This window comes from Stenella coeruleoalba, assembly GCF_951394435.1.
Source record: "Stenella coeruleoalba genome assembly, chromosome: 17".
In the NCBI taxonomy this organism is placed as follows: Eukaryota; Metazoa; Chordata; class Mammalia; order Artiodactyla; family Delphinidae; genus Stenella; species Stenella coeruleoalba.
The window spans coordinates 42,241,501-42,261,912 of NC_137163.1; the positions used below are offsets into that span (position 1 = coordinate 42,241,501).

The 20,412-nt window shown below is 35.2% G+C and overlaps 1 protein-coding gene across 4 annotated transcripts in view; it reads left to right on the forward strand.

Moving 5' to 3' along the window:
- TRIQK (triple QxxK/R motif containing) overlaps nucleotides 1-20,412 on the forward strand; it is a 96,828-nt gene that overhangs the window by 36,797 nt on the left and 39,619 nt on the right. For 3 of the 4 annotated variants that reach the window (XM_079901936.1, XM_079901937.1, XM_079901934.1), the window contains one exon: nucleotides 16,073-16,154. In XM_079901936.1, the coding sequence (XP_079758062.1) occupies nucleotides 16,094-16,154 (61 nt within the window). In that variant the 5' untranslated portion in view covers nucleotides 16,073-16,093. The remainder of the gene's footprint in view (nucleotides 1-16,072; nucleotides 16,155-20,412) is intronic. The other variant, XM_079901935.1, reaches the window with a different exon arrangement.

Consider the following 20,412-nt stretch of genomic DNA (forward strand, 5'->3'; position numbering starts at 1 on the left):
GATTTATTTCCATTGTTGCATACTATCAGTAGTTTTTTGCTGGGTAGTATCTCATTATATGAATAAACTGCAGTTTATCAGTTTTTCTGTTGATCAGCATTGGACTTGTTTCCACTTTTTGGCTACTATGAATAAAAATGCTATGAACACCCTTGTACAAAGCTTTTTTTGTAGACATATGTAGTTATCTCTCTTAGATAAATACATAGGAGTAGAATTGTTGGTAGTTAATTTTGTAAGAAATTGCTAAATAATTTTCCAAAGTGGTTGTATGATTTTACAACTTACATACATGAGAGTTTCAGTTGCTCCACATCCTCCCAATATTTTGTAGAGTAAATCTTTATTTGAATCATTCTAGTGGGTGTATAGTGATATTTCAATTCTAATTTTAATATGCATTTTGCTGATTACTAATGGTGTTGAGAACTTTTTCGTGTGCTTGTTTGTTATTTGCATATCTTCTTTGGTGAAGTTTCTGTTCAAGTCTTTTACCCATTTTTTGTTGAGCTGTATGTCTTATATTATTGAGTAGCTCTTTATACATTCTGGATGCAAGTTCTTTTTGTCAGATACAGGTATTATGAATATTTACTTCCTATAGGTAACTCACCTACTTATTTTCTTACTTGATAAAGTTCAGTACATCCTTTTCTTTTTGCTTTTATGGTGCATACCATCTGTGTTCTCTCTAAGTGTTATTTGCCTACCCCAAGGTCATGAAAATAAACTTTTTTCCTAGAGCTTCATTGTTTTGTTGTTTTTCTCTTTTGTTTAGGTCTATGGTCTATCCTCAATTGAGTTTTGTGTGTGGTATGAGATAGGGGTCTGTTTTTTTTTTTTCCCCATAAGGACATAGAGTTGTTCCAGCACTATTTGTTGATACTGTAATTACTTTAGTTCTAAGTATAGATGAAGGGTAGTCCCAATCACTAAGATTCCTCTTTTGGAACATGACTTTTTGGAGTCATACAGATTACTGTCTTGTAGTTACTTTTCTAATGAACTTTTATATCAATGTTGGCAAGTGATCAGGATTTTGGAAATCACATTTTCACACATTCGAGTTTTTACATACTCTTTCTGCAGCTACAAAGGAAATTAATTTGGCAAAGTAAAGATGAAATGGTCACCTTGATCCTTGAAAATATAAGGAAGACCACTGTTTAGCTCTCCAGTTTTATACAATAGGAATTTGTTCCTATTACAGACTTATCTCACTATTACACTTATGTCAAGGTATACATTGTCTACTTGGATGCTGTGTCACATTTTGATAGTCTTTTAATTACTTATTTTTCACTTCCTCAAGTGTGGAGAATTATCTCAGGAGATCTGAATCATGTACCCTTGCTTGAAATATTAAAATATAGATTCCATGAGTGGGGGAGGGGTACGGAAGTGACATTTAAAGTAAATTGCAGAGTTTCAAAATCATGGACCTAAAAGCTGAATTTGATAGTGCACTGGAACATGAGCAGGGAACAAATGACAAACTTGGATCATTAATGCTTCTTTATACCAAGGATTTTTGCGTCATATAGGAATAAGGCCATAATTTGGATGACTTAAGTATGTTAATTACATGATCAGCTTTGAAATTTTAAAACATTACTCTGGAATGTTAGATCAGGGACCCTTATCTTCTTCATTTACTACTTTCTTCAGTTCAGCTTCTAGCATAAGATTGTATTTCATGATTGATTCTCAATTCTGATCAAGCTATAGCCACACATCTTTTTTGCCTGTTTATAACTTAATACTTAGGTTAGAGGGTTTTTTTTTTGTTTTTTTTTAAGTGAGAGTCTATCTTGTAGTCTTAAAAACTGAGATGGTTAATTTTTTGTGGTCATGGGTTGAATTTTTTTTAATAACCTTTGTTTCGATCTGTATTTAAATGTCACAGTCTGGATTGAATGCTTTTTCTGGAAGCAGAGACATATGTGAAGGCTTCAGGTTTCTTATTTCTTTACATGTTCTTTCTGGATTTCATAAAAAAGATATAAATGAGCAATAAAATAAGTTGGTTGGAATGTGATTAAATATAACACTACCTTTGTTTTTTTTTAAAGGTCACATATTATGCTTAAAAATATGTATGGGAAATTGCTGTGCAAAATTCAGGTTAAGAAAGGATATTAAAAACAAAAGTATTCTCTTTAATTTTAAAAGTCCTAAAGAGTGTACAGTTTTAATGGAGTAAAAATTAATTATGAATTATTTTAATATGCAATTTAGGTATTAAATAAACTTTTTTTCTTCCTTAAAAATGTGTTATCAAGTTTCAAGAATGTTAAAAACTTCTCTGATGATTTAATCTAAAATAATTCTTACAGCAAAATTCATAAATAATAACTATCTTATTAATCCATATTTTAGTTTAGCTGGGTCTCAGAGCAAGTTAGTTCCTCAGGGAATGTAGTCTTCTTTGTAAAAGAAGGTGATGAGATGTAATCTCCAAGGAATTAAATTGTGAAAACAATCTTGGTATTGTACATGCTAATATAAATCTGTTATTCCCTTTCTGCATCTATCACAACACACTTTAAATTGTGACTGATCTTGTATGCAAATAGCTGTCTTATTAGAAATTGTGGCTGTATGTGCTAATGTCTCCCTGGATTTCTAGGGGGTTTGCTATCTAACCATCAAACAATAGAAATGAATGATGATTACTGCAAGGCTTTGAAGAACAAAGAAAAGACAGAGCATTTTAGAGGTTCTAGATGTCTGAGGCATTGACAGTTTGCACCATACACATGAATGGGTTTCTCTTTAGATCATTTAAAATAGCCCCAATGTGTTTATTAGGAAAGTAAAATATTTTCCACCTTCTTGTGTTTGTGGCAACTAATAAAATGTGAGTCATTTGTGCATGTGTGTGCTCTCTAGGCATTTTTTTGTTTGTTTCAACATTTGTTCAAATGTAACCTTGCTTAAAAAAGGTTCCCTGGTGGCGCAGTGGTTGAGAGTCTGCCTGCTGATGCAGGGGACATGGGTTCGTGCCCCAGTCCGGGAAGATCCCACATGCTGCGGAGCGGCTGGGCCCCTGAGCCATGGCCGCTGAGCCTGCACGTCCAGCGCCTGTGCTCCACAACTGGAGAGGCCACAACAGTGAGAGGCCCGCGTACCGCCAAAAAAAAAAAAATAGAATATAATAATTTCAAAGATAAGAATAAAGTTTAAATTTTTGAAATTTTGCATAAGGGTTATCAATCACCAAAATAATTAGGAACAAACATTTAAAACTAGTTCCTCTTTAATGTATCTCCTAGGTTGAAATTCTCTTAAAGTTTTTATATTCACAGGTTATTATACACATAAAATGTGTCATTTATAGAGTGTAGGCCCTTATAAACCTTTAGGTTCTTTAGCTTTTTTTTTTTTTTTGATATAATTTTGTGTATTTAAAGTACATTTTAAAGTAAATAAAGTCCAGTTTACTTTGGTGAAAAGATTCTCTATGAGTTCCTGACTTTTTTACTTACTACAGATAATGAATGAATAAAATACTGGCCTCTAAAGTGTTATCTCTGTTTGGATGTTTGTTTAAATGACTAGGAAGGAATTGGGGGAAACATAGTTAGTGACTGTTTTGGTAGGTTGCCTTAGTAACTTGCTTTTTAAACATTTAAGCTATTCCATAAAGGCAAAAAAACAAAACTAAATTGAAGAGAGAATAATATCTTGTGTATTTATTCATTTAAACTAACTTCTCTCCTAAAATGTAGTGATATCTTCTCTAGTCCCACACAATCAAGATTAAAATAACTTGACTCCTCTCTACAATTAACAAATGCAAAACAGTATGCAAATGGAATTGCTATATGAATAAATTATAATATATCTGTTGACATTATTTATGGTACTTCTTTATCAGAATTATTTTTGATATTCTGAATTACAACAAGTGAGAATATAGGATTAGGTGATGTCTTGGTTTCAATTCTGAAATTTTAAGCATGTGTTATCTTAGATGTAATAACTACATGGTTTATGAGCGATTAAGACAATTTATTTGACTTTTTGTCTTGCTTTGTACATTCCTAGATATTACCATAATATTAAATCTGAAGATTATTATGAATATAAAAATAAATTTTTAGCTGAATTTATAATTTTCCTATATATAAGTAGAAATTATTACTTTGGAAATGCCTTTTACTATATAAAGTGGGGTCATTGTTTTCATTGCTCTATCTGTGTGACCATAAATATAAATAAAGAATACAATTTGGTCTGAACAGATTTCAAATGTGTTTGGCATTTGGCATTGTTAATAATGCTCATTTACAGTTAGATAATTGCATCAGTTTATATGGAGACATCTATACATCTATTTGTTTTAGTTAGGGTGATACTACCTACTGTGGCAAATAGATGCAAAATGTATAGAGGCTCAAATGCTACAAGTTTATTTCTTGTGCTCATAGCAGTATGAAAGGGAAAATAAGTTGGTTGAATAGCTAGCTGTCCTCCATGCAGTCATTCAGGATCCAGGATGTCATGGGCTCTGCCATCTTCATCACATTATTAACAGGGTCATTCTGGAGGTCATCTTCATTTCAGCCAGATGAATGAGTACATATGAAAAGTTTTTATAGTTTAGTTATAGAAGTAGCAGACATTAATTTATTCATATTTCATTAATTGAAACTCAGTCACATTCCCACAACTAACAGCAAAGGAGGCTGGAACATGTAATTGAGTGCGACCAGGAAAAAAAAAAAAGAGAGCATGTAATTTAGGAAGCAGCTTTTCCTACATTCCACCTTTCTGGTCATGATATAGCCATGCACATCCTTTTTCCTGCCTCCCCAGTAGGGAGATCCTAAAGTTCCCCACTTACTGAATCCCGCACAAAGTCAAGGATCTCAAGCCAATGCACAGTCTGGTTCCTTGAGGTTTACAGACTATGAAGTTTACCTACTGTTTCCCAGCCTCACCAGGCCCCTAATAAATAACAGCAAAGCAAAGGATAACTGCTTCATAGCTCCAATAATCACTCCCATTTAGAAAGGGAAGAATGGGAAACACACAGGGATCATTGATCCATGCGGTGCAGGATACCGCTGAAAAGGCCCATTATACTGACAGTAGAAGTTTCTTGCTTAGACCCTAGTTATGGTCTTTTTTAGAGAAATTCCCTTGTCATGGCTCTGCCTTCTGGATGGTTCTCCTTCCTGGTCACATATGAAGTGAGTGTTACAAATCCACAAAGTTTGCCTTCTTTGGGGGCAGCACTCTGCTGGTTTAAGTTTAGAGGCCCAAGGATTGGTTTTCATTCACAGAATTTTTTAAACAAAATTTCTGGTTTCCCTATAAATATAGTTCCCTCATATTTTAGTAACATTTTTACCATTTCTAGTTAGTTCCATGTGCCAGTAATCACACTGCGATTTCTTTCTTAGACATGGTTCTCAAGTCTGCTTTCTTTATAAACATCAGATCTCCCACGCCTCTCTTTCTATAGTGGCTGCCATTAGGTGATCTGGAACATTACGTTCAGGTGAGAAAGGAACATCCTTGATCTGCTCTTTGCCCCCCTCTCTCTCTCTTTTTTAACTGAGATATCTTAATGAGCATTTGTTTTTCAAAATCTGTTTAACTGTCTTCAAAAATTTTTTAAAAGTTTTATTGAAGTATAGTTGATTTACAATGCTGTGTTAATTTCTGCTGTACAGCAAAGTGATTCTGTTATACATATATATACATTCATTTTTTAAAATATTTTTTCCATTATGGTTTATCATAGGATATTGAATATAGTTCTCTGTACTCTACAGTAGGACCTTGTTGTTTTAGCCATTCTATATATAATAGTTTATATCTGCTAACACCAACCTCCCACTCCATCCCTCCCCCAACCCCCTCTGAGTCTGTTTCTGTTTCGTAGATAGGTTCATTTGTGTCATATTCTAAATTCAACATGTAAGTGATATCATATGGTATTTGTCTTTCTCTTTCTGACTTCCCTTAATGTGATTATCTCTAGTTGCATCCATGTTGCTGCAAATGGTATTATTTCACTCTTTTTTTATGGGTGGGTAATGTTCCACTTTGTGTGTGTGTATAGATAGATACATAGATAGATAGATAGTTAGATATCTCATCATCTTCTTTATCTATTCATCTATCGATGCACATTTAGGTTGTTAACATGTCTTGACTATTGTGAATAGTGTTGCTATGAACATAGGGGTGCATGTATCTTTTTGAATTATAGTTTTGTCTGGGTATATGCCCAGGAGTAGGTTTGCTGGATCATATGGTAATTCTATTTTTAGTTTTCTGAGGAAGCTCCATACTGTTTTGCAAAGTGGCTGTACCAACTTACACTCCCACCAACATATAGGAGGTTTCCTTTTTCTCCACATCTTCTCCAGCATCTGTTATTTGTAGACTTTTTAATGATGGCCATTCTGACTGGTGTGAGGTGGTACCTCACTGCATTTTTTTAAATTATATTTTTTATTGAAAGTGGGCATAGAGGAAACCTACCTCAACATAAAAAAAGGCCATATATGACAAACCCACAGCAAACATTATTCTCAATGGTGGAAAACTGAAGGCATTTCCTCTAAAATCAGGAACAAGGCAAGGGTGCCCACTCTCACTACTATTATTCAAGAAAGATTTGGAAGTCCTAGCCATGGTGATCAGAGAAGAAAAAGAAATAAAAGGAATCCAAATTGTCAAAGAAGAGTAAAATTGTCACTGTTTGCAGATGACATGATACTATATGTAGAAAATCCTAAAGATGCTACCAGAAAACTACAAGAGCTAATCAATGAATTTAGTAAAGTTGCAGGATACAAAATTAATACACAGAAATCTCTTGCATTCCCATACACTAACAATGAAAGGTCAGAAAAAGAAATTAAGGAAACAATCCCATTCACTACTGCAACAAAAATAATAAAATATCTAGGAATAAACCTACCTAAGGAGGCAAAAGACCTGTATGCAGAAAACTATAAGATACTGATGAAAGAAATCAAAGACGACACAAACAGATGGAGAGATATACCATGTTCTTGGACTGGAAAAATCAATATTGTGAAAATGACTATACAACCCAAAGCAATCTATAGATTTAATGCTTCTCTTTAACTTTTATTTACTGCTTTTTGGAGTTTAGAAGTTGGCATTTCCAATCTTGTTCCCAAATTACTGGGCTCTCTATTCCCTCATAGTTTTGCTTGTGAACTGGCCAGTTCTTGCCTGACTTCATCTTTATCCTGTAGCTCCTTCCTCGAAGCATTGAGGAATGCTTCCAGGCACCCTCTGGGGAACACTTAAGTCTGTAATAGTCCCCACCAACATACATGATTCAATCACAATAGAATTTCATTTCTTTTTCAGTAGAGTCCAATGATAGTTTGAACTAAAATATTGCCTGCTGTGTCAGTAAACAAAGGATGTGGCAGCCATCAAGCCATCACATTACAGCCACTGGATGGTGAGCCCTGAGGGAACTCAGGATGGAGACAAACAGGCTGCCCACTGCCAAGCTCATCTAGCAGTCAGCCACTGTAGCCACCTGTGATAGTACACCAGAGGAAACTCAGGATGAGAAAACACAGGATACTGGCCCCAGGTAGCTGAAGGGCATATCAAAGGAATGATTTCAGTTAGCCCAGACTCTTGCATCTTCCCATACATAGAAAAGAGATAAATTCCTTAATCTGAGCTATCTGGTTTTCTTTAATTAACAGTAATCTTTTGATGTTCCAACTACCTGGTCTTTGTTGCAGAAACTCCTGTATATCCTGGCTTCCCCCCTTGCCTCTTTGAGCAGTCTCTCAGAGTCATCTGAGATGCTTCCTCCCAGGCTTGAAGTCCTAAGAATGTTTGCTGAATAAAACATAACTCTCAACTTTTAGGTTGTGCAGTTTTTTCAGTCGACAATAGTAAATGAGTTACAGAATACCCTCCTCCATCCCAGGCAGATCAAGATTCTGTGTCCTTACAAAGATACCCTTATGGTTTCTCTGGAGATTATTTCCATTCTAGCCAACTGGAAGGGGAAAAAGAACACAGGATTCAACACGGGAGATTTTTAGTGTTCAGGTCTGGAAGTGGCACACATGACTTCAATTCATATTCTGTTGATAAGAATTCAATTAAATGTTTGATTTCAGGCTAGGAAAAATAGTGCCAGGAAAAGGACAGTATGGATTTTGGTTAGTAGGTTGCAGTCTCTGCTACAATATCTAAATTCAGTAAAAAGAATAGGATTTGAAAGATATGTTGTGGATTAAAACAAACAGTGCATATAATGTAGTGTACAGGGGGGAAGAAATTTTCTTCTACCCTTCTAGTTTCTTCTTGCTGGTCTAAGAATTAAATTGACGTGAGACAGATTAACAGGAGAAAATCAAACAGAACTTTAATAACATGTATACATGGGAGAGACCCAGGAAAACAGAGTGACTCATCAAAATGGCTGAAACCCTCACCTTAAATACCCTGATCTCCAGCTCTGTAACAGTGTGGTTTCATTGAGCATTAATAGTACTTGATAAAATGAATGTTACCAAGAATGAATAATTGGGAAATTTAATTGTATTTATTTGCACCAACAATTATATCCTTGATAATTTATTTGAAAGAATTTTATATTTTCTTTTTCTTTACATCTTTATTGGAGTGTAATTGTTTTACAATGGTGTGTTAGTTTCTGCTTTCTAACAAAGTGAATCAGCTATACATATACATATATCCCCATATCTCCTCCCTCTTGCGTCTCCCTCCCACTGTCCCTATCCCACCCCTCTAGGTGGTCACAAAGCACTGAGCTGATCTCCCTGTGCTATGTGGCGGCTTCCCACTAGCTATTTTACATTTGGTAGTGTATATATGTCCATGCCACTCTCTCACTTTGTCCCAGCTTACCCTACCCCCTTTCCTTGTCCTCATGTCCATTATCTATGTCTGCATCTTTATTCCTGTCATACGCTTAAGTTCTTCAGAACTTTTTTTTTTTGATTCCATATATAAGTGCTGGCATATGGTATTTGTTTTTCTCTTTCTGACTTACTTCATTCTGTATGACAGACGCTAGGTCCATCCACCTCACTACAAATAACTCAATTTCATTTCTTTTTATGGCTGAGTAATATTCCATTGTGTGTGTGTGTGTGTGTGTGTGTGTGTGTGTGTGTGTGTGTGTGTATGCCATATCTTCTTTATACATTCATCTGTTGATGGACACTTATGTTGCTTCCATGTCCTGGCTATTGTAAATAGAGCTGCAGTGAACATTGTAATACATGACTCTTTTTGAATTATGGTTTTCTCAGGGTATATGCCCAGTAGTGGGATTGCTGGGTCATATGGTAGCTCTATCTTTAGTTTTTTAAGGAACCTCCGTACTGTTCTCCATAGTGGCTCTATCAATTTACTTTCCCACCAAGAGTGCAAGAGGGTTCTCCTTTCTCCACACCCTCTCCAGCATTTATTGTTCGTCGATTTTTGGATGATGGCCATTCGGACGGGTGTGAGATGATACCTCATTGTAGTTTTGATTTGCATTTCTCCAATGATTAGTGATGTTGAGCATCCTTTCATGTGTTTGTTGGCAATCTGTATATCTTCTTTGGAGAATTGTCTGTTTAGGTCTTCTGCCCATTTTTGAATTGGGTTGTTTGTTTATTTGGTATTGAGCAGCATGAGCTGCTTGTAAATTTTGGAGATTAATCCTTTGTCAGTTGCTTCATTTGCAAAAATTTTCTCCCATTCTGAGTGTTGTCTTTTCATCTTGTTTATGGTTTTCTTTGCTATGCAAAAGGTTTTAAATTTCAGTAGGTCCCATTTGTTTATTTTTGTTTTTATTTCCATTTCTCTAGGAGGTGGGTCAAAAAAGATCTTGCTGTGATTTATGTCATAGAGTGTTCTGCCTATGTTTTCCTCTAAGGGTTTTATAGTGTCTGGCCTTACATTTAGATCTTTAATCCATTTCGAGTTTACTTTTGTGTTAGGGAATGTTCTAATTTCATTCTTTTACATGTAGCTGTTCAGTTTTCCCGGCACCACTTACTGAAGAGGCTGCCTTTCTCCATAGTATATCCTTGCCTCCTTTGTCATAGATTAGTTGACCATCGGTGTGTGGGTTTATCTCTGGGCTTCCTATCCTGTTCCATTGATCTATATTTCTGTTTTTGTGCCAGTACCACACTGTCTTGATTACTGTAGCTTTGTAGTATAGTCTGACGTCAGGGACCCTGATTCCTCCAGCTCTGTATTTCTATCTCAAGGTTGCTTTGGCTCTTCAGTGTTTCCATACAAATTGTGATTTTTTTGGTTCTAGTTCTGTGAAAAATGCCAGTGGTAGTTTGATAAGGATTGCATTGAATCTGTAGATTGCTTTGGATAGTATAGTCATTTTCACAATGTTGATTCCTCCAATCAAAAAAACATGGTATATCTCTCCATCTGTTTTTATCATCTTTAATTTCTTTCATTAGTCTCTTATAATTTCTGCATACAGGTCTTTTGTCTCCTCAGGTGGGTTTACACCTAGGTAATTTATTCTCTTTGTTGCAGTGGTAAATGAGAGTGTTTCTTTAATTTCTCATTCAGATTTTTCATCATTAGTGTATAGGAAGCAAGAGATTTTTGTGCATTAATTTTGTATCCTGCTACTTTACCAAATTCATTGATTAGCTCTAATAGTTTTCTGGGAGTGTCTTTAGGATTCTCTATGCATAGTATCATGTCATCTGCAAACAGTGACAGCTTTACTTCTTCTTTTCTGATTTGGATTCCTTTTATTTCCTTTTCTTCTCTGATTGCTGTGGCTAAAACTTCCAAAACTATGTTGAATAATAGTAGTGAGAGTGGACAACCTTGTCTTCTTCCAGATCTTAGAGGAAATGGTTTCAGTTTTTCAGCATTGAGAATGAGGTTGGCTGTTGGTTTGTCATATGTGGCCTTTATTATGTTGAGGTAGGTTCCCTCTATGCTTACTTTCTGGAGGGTTTTTATCATAAATGGGTGTTGAATTTTGTAGAAAGCTTTTTCTGCATCTATAGAAATGATCATATGGTTTTTCTCCTTCAATTTGTTAATATGGTTTATCACATTGATTTGTGTGTATTGAATAATCCTTGCATTCCTGGGATAAACCCCACTTGATCATGGTGTATGAGCCTTTTAATGTGCTGTTGGATTCTGTTTGCTAGTATTTTGTTGAGGATTTTTGCATCTATGTTCATCAGTGATATTGACCTGTAGATTTCTTTTTTTGTGACTGCTTTGTCGGGTTTTGGTATCAGGGTGATGATGGCCTCATAGAATGAGTTTGGGAGTGTTCCTCCCTCTGCAATATTTTGGATGACTTTGAGAAGGATAGGTGTTACCTCTTCTCTAAATGATAGGTAGAATTCGCCTGTGAAGCCATCTCATCCTGGGCTTTTGTTTGTTGAAAGATTTTTAATCACAGTCTCAATTTCATTGCTTGTGATTGGTCTGTTTATATTTTCTATTTTTTTCCTGCTACAGTCTCAGAACGTTGTACTTTTCTAAGAATTTCTCCATTTCTTCCTGGTTGTCCGTCTCATTGTGATATAGTTGCTTATAGTAATCTCTCATGATCTTTTTTAGTTCTGCAGTGTCAATTGTTACTTCTCCTTTTTCATTTCTAATTCTATTGATTTGAGTCTTCTCCCTTTTTTTCTTGATGAGTCTGGCTAATGGCGTATCAATTTTGTTTATCTTCTCAAAAAAATAGCTTTTAGTTTTACTGAGCTTTGCTATGGTTTCCTTCATTTCTTCTTCTTTTATTTCTGGTATGATCTTTATTATTTCTTCCTTTCTGCTAACTTTGGAGTTATTTTTTTCTTCTTTCTCTAATTGCTTTAGGTGTAAGGTTAGGTTGTTTATTTGAGATGTTTCTTGTTTCTTCAGGTAAGATTATATTGCTATAAACTTCCCCTTAAAATTGCTTTTGCTGCATCCCATAGGATTTAGGTCATCATCTTTTCATTGTCATTTGTTTCTAGGTATTTTTTGATTTCCTGTTTGTTTTCTTCAGTGATCTCTTGGTTATTGAATGGTGTATTGTTTAGCCTCCATGTGTTAGTATTTTTTACATTTTTTTCCGTAATTGATATCTAGTCTCACAGTGTTGTGGTCAGAAAAGATACTTGATATGATTTCAGTTTTCTTAAATTTACCAAGGTTTGATTTGTGAACGAAGATATGACCTATCCTGGAGAATGTTCCATGAGCACTTGAGAAGAAATTGTATTCTGTTGTTTTTGGCTGGAATGTCCTATAAATATCAATTAAGTCCATCTTGTTTAATGTATCATTTAAAGCTTGTGTTTCCTTGTTTATTTTCATTTTGGATGATCTGTCCATTGGTGAAAGAGGGGTGTTAAAGTCCCCTACTATGATTGTGTTACTGTCGATTTCCCCTTTTTTGGCTGTTAGCATTTGCCTTATGTATTGAGGTGCTCCTACGTTGGGTGCATACATATTTACAATTGTTATATCTTCTTGGATTGATCCCTTGATCATTATGTAGTGTCCTTCTTTTTATCTTGTAATAGCCCTTATTTTAAAGTCTATTTTGTTTGATATGAGAATTGCTACTCTAGATTCTTTTGATTTCCATTTGCATGGAATATCTTTTTCCATCCCCTCACTTTCAGTTTGTATGTGTCCCTAGGTGTGAAGTGGGTCTCTTGTAGACAGCATATATATGCGTATTTGTTTTTGTATCCATTCAGCCAGTCTATGTCTTTTGTTTGGAGCATTTAATCCATTTACTTTTAAGGTAATTATCGATATGTATGTTCCTATTACCATTTTCTTAATTGTTTTGGGTTTGTTATTGTAGGTCTTTTCCTTCTCTTATGTTTCCTGCCTAGAGAAGCTCCTTTAGCATTTGTTGTTAACCTGGTTTGGTGATGCTGAATTCTCTTTGTTTTTGCTTTTCTGTAAATATTTTAATTTCCCCCTAAAATCTGAATGAGATCCTTGCTGGATAGAGTAATCTTGGTTGTAGGTTTTTCCCTCTCATCACTTTAAATATGTCCTGCCACCCACTTCTGGCTTGCAGAGTTTCTGCTGAAAGATCAGCTGTTAACCTTATGTGGATTCCCTTGTATGCTATTTGTTGTTTTTCCTTGCTGGTTTTAATATTTTTTCTTTGTATTTAATTTTTGATAGTTTGATTAATATTTGTCTTGGCCCTTTTCTCCTTTGATTTATCCTGTATGGGACTCTGTGTGCGAAGTGCACCTTATTGACTATTTCCTTTCCCATATTAGGAAAGTTTTCAACTATAATCTTTTCAAATATTTTCTCAGTCCCTTTCTTTTTCTCCTCTTCTTCTGAGAGCTCTATAATTCAAATGTTGGTGCGTTTAATGTTGTCCCAGAGGTCTCTGAAATTGACCTCAATTATTTTCATTCTTTTTTCTTTATTCTGCTCTGCGGTAGTTATTTCCACTATTTTATCTTTCAGGTCACTTATCCGTTCTTCTGCCTCAGTTATTCTGCTATTGATTCCTTCTAGAGAATTTTTAATTTCATTCACTGTGTTGTTCATCATTATTTGTTTGCTCTTTAGTTCTTCTAGGTACTTGTTAAACGTTTCTTGTATTTTCTCCATTCTATTTCCAAAATTTTGGATCCTCTTTACTATCATTACTCTGAATTCTTTTTCAGGTAGACTGCCTATTTCCTCTTCATTTGTTTGCTCTGGTGGGTTTTTAACGTGCTCCTTCATCTGTTGTGTGTTTCTCTGTCTTCTCATTTTGCTTCACGTACTGTGTTTGGGGTCTCCTTTTCGCAGGTGCACATTCATTGTTTCCATTGTTTTTAGTGTCTGCCTGCAGTGGCTAAGGTTGGTTCAGTGGGTTGTGTAGGCTTCCTGGTGGAGGGGACTGGTGCCTGTGTTTGTTGGTTGAGGCTGGATCTTTCTGGGGTAGTACCATGTCCAGTGGTGTCTTAAGAGGTGTCTTTGACCTTATTATGATTTTACTGAACCTCTCTGCTAATGGGTGTGATTTTGTTCCTGTCTTGCTGATTGTTTGGAATAGCATGTCCAGCTTGCTGTTTGTTGAGTGGAGCTGGGTCTTAGCATTGAGATGGAGATCTCGGGGAGAGCTTTTGCCATTTGATTTTATGTGGAGCTGGGAGGTCTCTGGTGGACCAATGTCCTGATCTCAGCACTCCCACCTCAGAGACACAGGCCTGACACCCAGCCGGAACACCAAGACCTTGTCAGCCACAGAGCTCTGAAGAAAAGGGAGTAAAAAAGAAAGAAAACTGGATAAAATAAAATAAATTTTAAAAATTATTAAAAGTAAAATAAAAATTAAAAGTAATAAAGAGAAAGAAAGGAAGAAGAGAGCAACCAAACCCAAAAACAAATCCACCAATGATAATAAGCACTAAACATTATACAAAAACCAAAGAAAACAATCAAAAAGATCCAGACAGGCAGAACCCTAGGACAATGTTAAAAGCCAACCTATACAGACAAAATCACATAAAGAAGCATACACATACACACTGACAAAAAGAGAAAAAGGGAAAAAAAAAAAATATATATATATAAAGAAATAGGAAGCGAGCAACCAAATCAATAAACAAATCTACCAATGACAATAAACTCTAAATACTAAACTAAGATAAACATAAAATGCTAAACTAAGATAAACATAAAATCAGAAACAAATTAGATGCAGAAATCAAATCCCAAGCCTACAGTTGCTCCCAAAGTTTACCACCTCAATTTTGGGATGATTTGTTCTCTATTCAGGTATTCCAGAGATGCAGGGTACATCAAGTTGATTGTGGAGTTTTAATCAGCTGCTCCTGAGGCTGCTGGGAGAAATTTCCCTTACTCTTCTTTGTTCATACAGCTCCTGGCTTCAGCTTTGGATTTGGCCCTGCCTCTGTGTGTAGGTCGCTTGAGGGCATCTGTTGTTCCCTTAGACAGGACGGGGTCAAAGTAGCAGCTTATTTGGGGGCTCTGGCTCATTCAGGCCAGGGAGAGGGAGGGGTATGTAATGTGGGGCAGAGGCCAATGTGACATTGCAACAGCCTGAGGTTCACTGTGTGTTCTCCCAGGGAAGTTGTCCCTGGATCATGGGACCCTGGCAGTGGCGGGCTGCACAGGCTACCAGAAGGGGAGGGGTGGGTAGTGACCTCTGCTTGCACACAGACTTCTTGGTGGCTGTAGCAGCAGCCTTAGCATCTCATGCCCGACTCTGGTGACTGTGCTGATAGCCACGGCTTGTGCCCATCTCTGGATCTCATTTAGGCTGTGCTCTGATTCCCCTCTCCTTGCTCACGCCAAAGCATTGGTCTCTTGCCTCTTAGGCAGTTCCAGACTTTTTCCTGGACTCCCTCCTGGCTAGCTGTGGTGCATTAGCCCCTTTCAGGCTGTGTTCACGCAGCCAACCCCAGTCCTCTCCCTGGGATCTGACCTCTGAAGCCCAAGCGTCAGCTCCCAGCCGCCACCTGCCCCTGTGGGTGAGCAGACAAGTCTCTGGGGCTGGTGAGTGCTGGTCGGCAATGATCCTCTGTGTGGGAATCTCTCTGCTTTGTCCTCTGCACCCATGTTGCTGTGCTGTCCTCCATGGCTCCGAAGCTTCCCCCCTCTGCCACCCGCAGTCTCCACCCACGAAGGGCCTTCCTAGTGTGTGGAAACCTTTCCTCCTTCACAGCTCCCTCCCACTGGTGCAGGTCCCATCCCTATCCTTTTGTCTCTGTTTTTACTTTTTTCTTTTGCCCTACTCAGGTACTTGGGAAGTTTCTTGCCCTTTGGGAAGTCTGAGGTCTTCTGCCGGCATTCAGTAGGTGTTCTGTAGGAGCTGTTCCACATGTAGATGTATTTGTCGGGAGGAAGGTGATCTCCACATCTTACTCCTCTGCCATCTTGAAGATCTCTCGAATTTTATATTCTTTACCAATATCTAATGGGAATAAGTCAAATGCATTTTTACCTGTTGCTTTAAAAATGGATTTTGTGAAATAAATTATTTCTGAAGTTTGTAGATTGTTCTTTTGATTTTTTAGGACTTCATCATAATTATTTTCTTTCTTTGCAGCAGGCACTTTGGAGATCAAAGATGGGAAGAAAAGATGCCTCCACTATAAAACTTCCTGTTGATCAGTACAGAAAGCAAATTGGTAAGCAATGAATTCCCTTTGATACATTCTTGTGAATTCAGATGAAGAAAAAAAGCAATTATGTGTGATATTAAGAAAATAACTTTTCCCTAATACATATGATGCACAGAATATGAATAACAAAGGACTGCACAGAATTTTTAAGGAACAAAAATCAGTGCAGCCCTGTTTACCTCTGAAGAAATACCTTTTTTGTACTTATGATTTTTCAAAGCTCTTTTAGATTTTATTAATTTGGTAAAGCAAAAATACCTTTATTGTTATTCTTAAGGCAAGGTGCTTGTGTATAATCAGTATTTTTAATATTAACATGTTTAATTATTTATTTTTATCCTTATAAAATCTTTCAGTTCTTTTGACTCTTAGTGGCAATGATGTGATAACCTCAAAATTCTCTATTAAAATTTTAACTTAGTAAAATGGTGGACTAGAGGGAAGTCCAGTCAACAGCAAAGGAAGATAACAGGAAGCTTCCCTGTTTTAGACTATGCTCTAGGTACAGGATTTCCTACCCAATCTTTTCAAGGATGCATGGAGTATTTACAAAAAATTACCTCCATACTACGTCACAAACCAAGTCCCCTCAATTTTAAAGAATCAATATCCTGCAACCACAACTTTGAACAAAGTGTAGTAAATCAGAAATCATTTGGAAGCCAAAAAGTTAACTTCCCCTTCCCCTCCCGCTACCCTCTCTTCTTACATGTTCCTTCCTTTTGCCACCTGTTCCCATTCTTTTGGAAATTAAAATAATAATAATAATATTAATAATAAAACCTCTTCTAAATAACTGACAGATAAACAAAGAAGTTACAATACAAGTCAGAAAATAAGTAGAAGTAATTGATAATAATAGAGTATATACCTGTTTTATAAATATGATACATAAGGTACACTCCATAAGGGAAAAGATGTTTCTGTAAAACAAAGGAGATGAAAGCAAAGTGAAAAATATTTAAAATATGTAACCAATTAAAAATTTACATGTAGAAAAATAAAGCCCTACTATAAATAAAATAATCTGGAAATCCAATAGTAAAATGGGCAAAAAATATGAGCAGGCAATTCATAAAAGAGGAAATCAAAATACACAAACAAAACCAAACAACTATTATAACAAAAAATGCAATCAAAAGAATCTTATGAAAGATTTAACTCACCTAACTGATGGATAATGCAAATTAAAAAACAGTATTTCTGACTATATTATTTCTTAGGAGAAGGTTTATGATATTTGATTTCTTTTGTATATATCTTCCTTCACTTATAGGATGCAGCATGAGTAAATAGTGTGGGTTGTTATATTATTTATGTGTTTAAACAGAAGGACTGACTTACCAGATTGAAGTTAGATCAGATGGGATGTGCTAAACCACATAAATAAAGAATAACCATATTGGGGATCAATCCACATCCAACTCTTAAATAAACAATTCTTAGAATTTTGACAAGTGTATATATCCATGTAACCACATATGCCAATCAAAATATAGAACATTTCCATCTTCTCAGATAGTTCTAGTCAGTCCTTACCCACACCCCCCATATGCAACCACTGTTCTGATTTCTATCATCACTGATGACAGAAAAATAAAATAAAGCATCAGCTAAGATTTTTATTGAAATTGAATTATATCTAATGATCAATTTTTGAGAATAGATACCCTAAAAATCTAAAGTATTCTGTTCTATAAACATTGCATATCTTTCCTTTGATTTAGTTCCATTCATATATGTAAGAGCCAAGAAAGAATAAGACAGAGAAAGTAATATAATTGTAAAGTCTCAGCCCTCTTCTTATACTAAATTGTTCTGAGGATTCTGTGTTATGCATTATGTTCCCGTATAGAGTTCTCTTTCCTGTTTCACTTCCTCTTGAAAATATAAGCAGGCACAAGATCTACCCTTCTCACACGATGCTTGTGAGATCCATAAAAAGTGTTAGAGCAGTTTATAAAGTAGAGTGTTGCATGGACATGAGTTATCCTGGGTAAACTTTGCAAATACAGTAATCATGATCAAACAAAATATACTAAAATTAAAATAGCAAGGGTATACTTTTGTTTACTCTTTTTAAGGATAATGCACTGCAGTGTTTAGATTTTCATGTATATACTATAGAATAATATAGTAATATTATGTAAGTAATAATAATAATATGTAAGATTTTGTAAAGACAGAGAAAAAAACGAAATAGAAAATATATTAATTAGTTAATTAATTAGGATATTAACTAATGTGAGAATTTTCTCAAGGATGTTTTTTTCTCACTTAATGCGTCAGAGTTAGAAAGTACCAGAAGCCTCAACTCATACTAATGATGATAGATGGTCTATCACCGACACTGTCTCCCTTACATGGAGTTCTATATAGACATTTTCCCAAATATGATCCAAAATGTGAGGAGGGAATAAAGCAACTAGAATTATTTTAAGAAGCTATTTCAGTATTGATGGTAAAAAACAAAGTACAAATAGCAAATAAACTGAGTATCACAGTGTTTTTCTTTTAGTATTCAAGCTGTTAGTAAGCTAATTTAGATTGCTAATAAAGTTTCACAATGAATAGAGGCATTGTATGTGTTCAGTGTTCACTTGTTACTAAATCTCATTTATTTATGTAATTTTTGTATGGTCAGTCAGTGACTGTACATGGCAAAACCAGTGCCATTTTTGAATGATGATTTCAGTATCATTGTTTAATATTTGTCTTCCACTAAAAGTTTTGCCTTTTAAATTATGTAGTAAATGACAGTGATTAATGGCTTTCACAAAAAGCCTTTCTTACAATAGTCTTTGCTCAGGTAAGAATCAAATGAGCTGACACTGTGACTGGAAACGCCTCGTAGATAGAGAATTTTCACATTAAATGGACACTACGTTAATTACTGTATCATGATCTTGAAATGTGTAGAGAACTGAGATGGAATACCCTTCTCACTTTTAAGGCAGTATACTAAGAAAAACTGAATATTCTGAAATATTGCTGACTGCAAAGGGAAATAAATTGGTTTGGGCCTTACATTTCTTCAGAAATAATGTTTTAAAAATAGATAGTGTGAGACTGGCTAATATTACATGTATTATTCTAGAGATAAATTATTTCAAAATTGAAAAAGAATAGAATTTTTAAAACTTCTAACATAATTAAGATATTTTATAAATAGATATTATTAAATATATGAGGCCAAATAATACATGTGCTAGGTAAATCATATAAAAATTATAACTAATTTACTTATAAATTCCTATTTTCTTATATAACAGAGGTATTATAGGCATCTTGTGCCACGCACATCTTATTTCATCCTCATAGTAGTCCTATAGGAGCTTCATTTTTTACAGATCAGGAAAATACAGCACAGATGGGTTAAAGAAATTTCTCAAGGTGCTACATTTGGTAAGAGGTAGAGCCAGCAATCCATTCCAAGAAACCGACCACAGAATCCCTTCACTATACTGCTTCCCTGGGGCCAAAGACAATATTAGGTACTGGCAGATGCAAAAATAATTAAGTCATAAGATCTGAGTTCATGGAATTGGCAGTATAATAGCACTATGGCTATTATGACTGACTGAGGAAACTCTGCTCATAATTTAGAGATACAATGTCCAAAATAAGTTCTGGTATTTCTTAATTCTCTCTATATTTTTAAAAATCCTAATGTTATTACTGTAGTTTATTCACTAAAAATTCGTATATAATGGTATACGTATTTACTATTTCCTCTATTCCTAATTCTGTTTTATGTCCCAGACCTTCTATCTAAAATCATTTTCTTTTGTGCCTGGTAGACATCATTTTTTAGAATTTCCTAGAATATATGCCTGCTTGTGGCAATTTCTCAGTTTCTTTTTTTAAAAAGTGATATTGATATACCATTATTTCTGAAATATGTTATCTCTGGCTGTAGAATTTGAATTTGGAAGGTTTTGTTTTTATTTCATTGTGTGTTCTTTCAATATATGAAAATATCACTCCTTTGCATTTTGTCTATTATTTTTACTCCTAGGAACTCAATCTAAATGTTACTTCTTTAAAAATAATCAATCTCTTTTTTTAACCTCCTTTTAAGATTTTATGTGTCTTTGGATTTCTGCAGTTTCACTAAGATAAGTCTAAGTATAGGTTTGACTTCATTTATCCTATTTGGGGTTTACTGGGCTTCCTGTTGTTGTAGATTCATTTTTTAAAATATGTTCTTGAAAATTCTTATCCATTGTTTCCTGAAAATATTACCCCAGTTTCATTCTTTTTC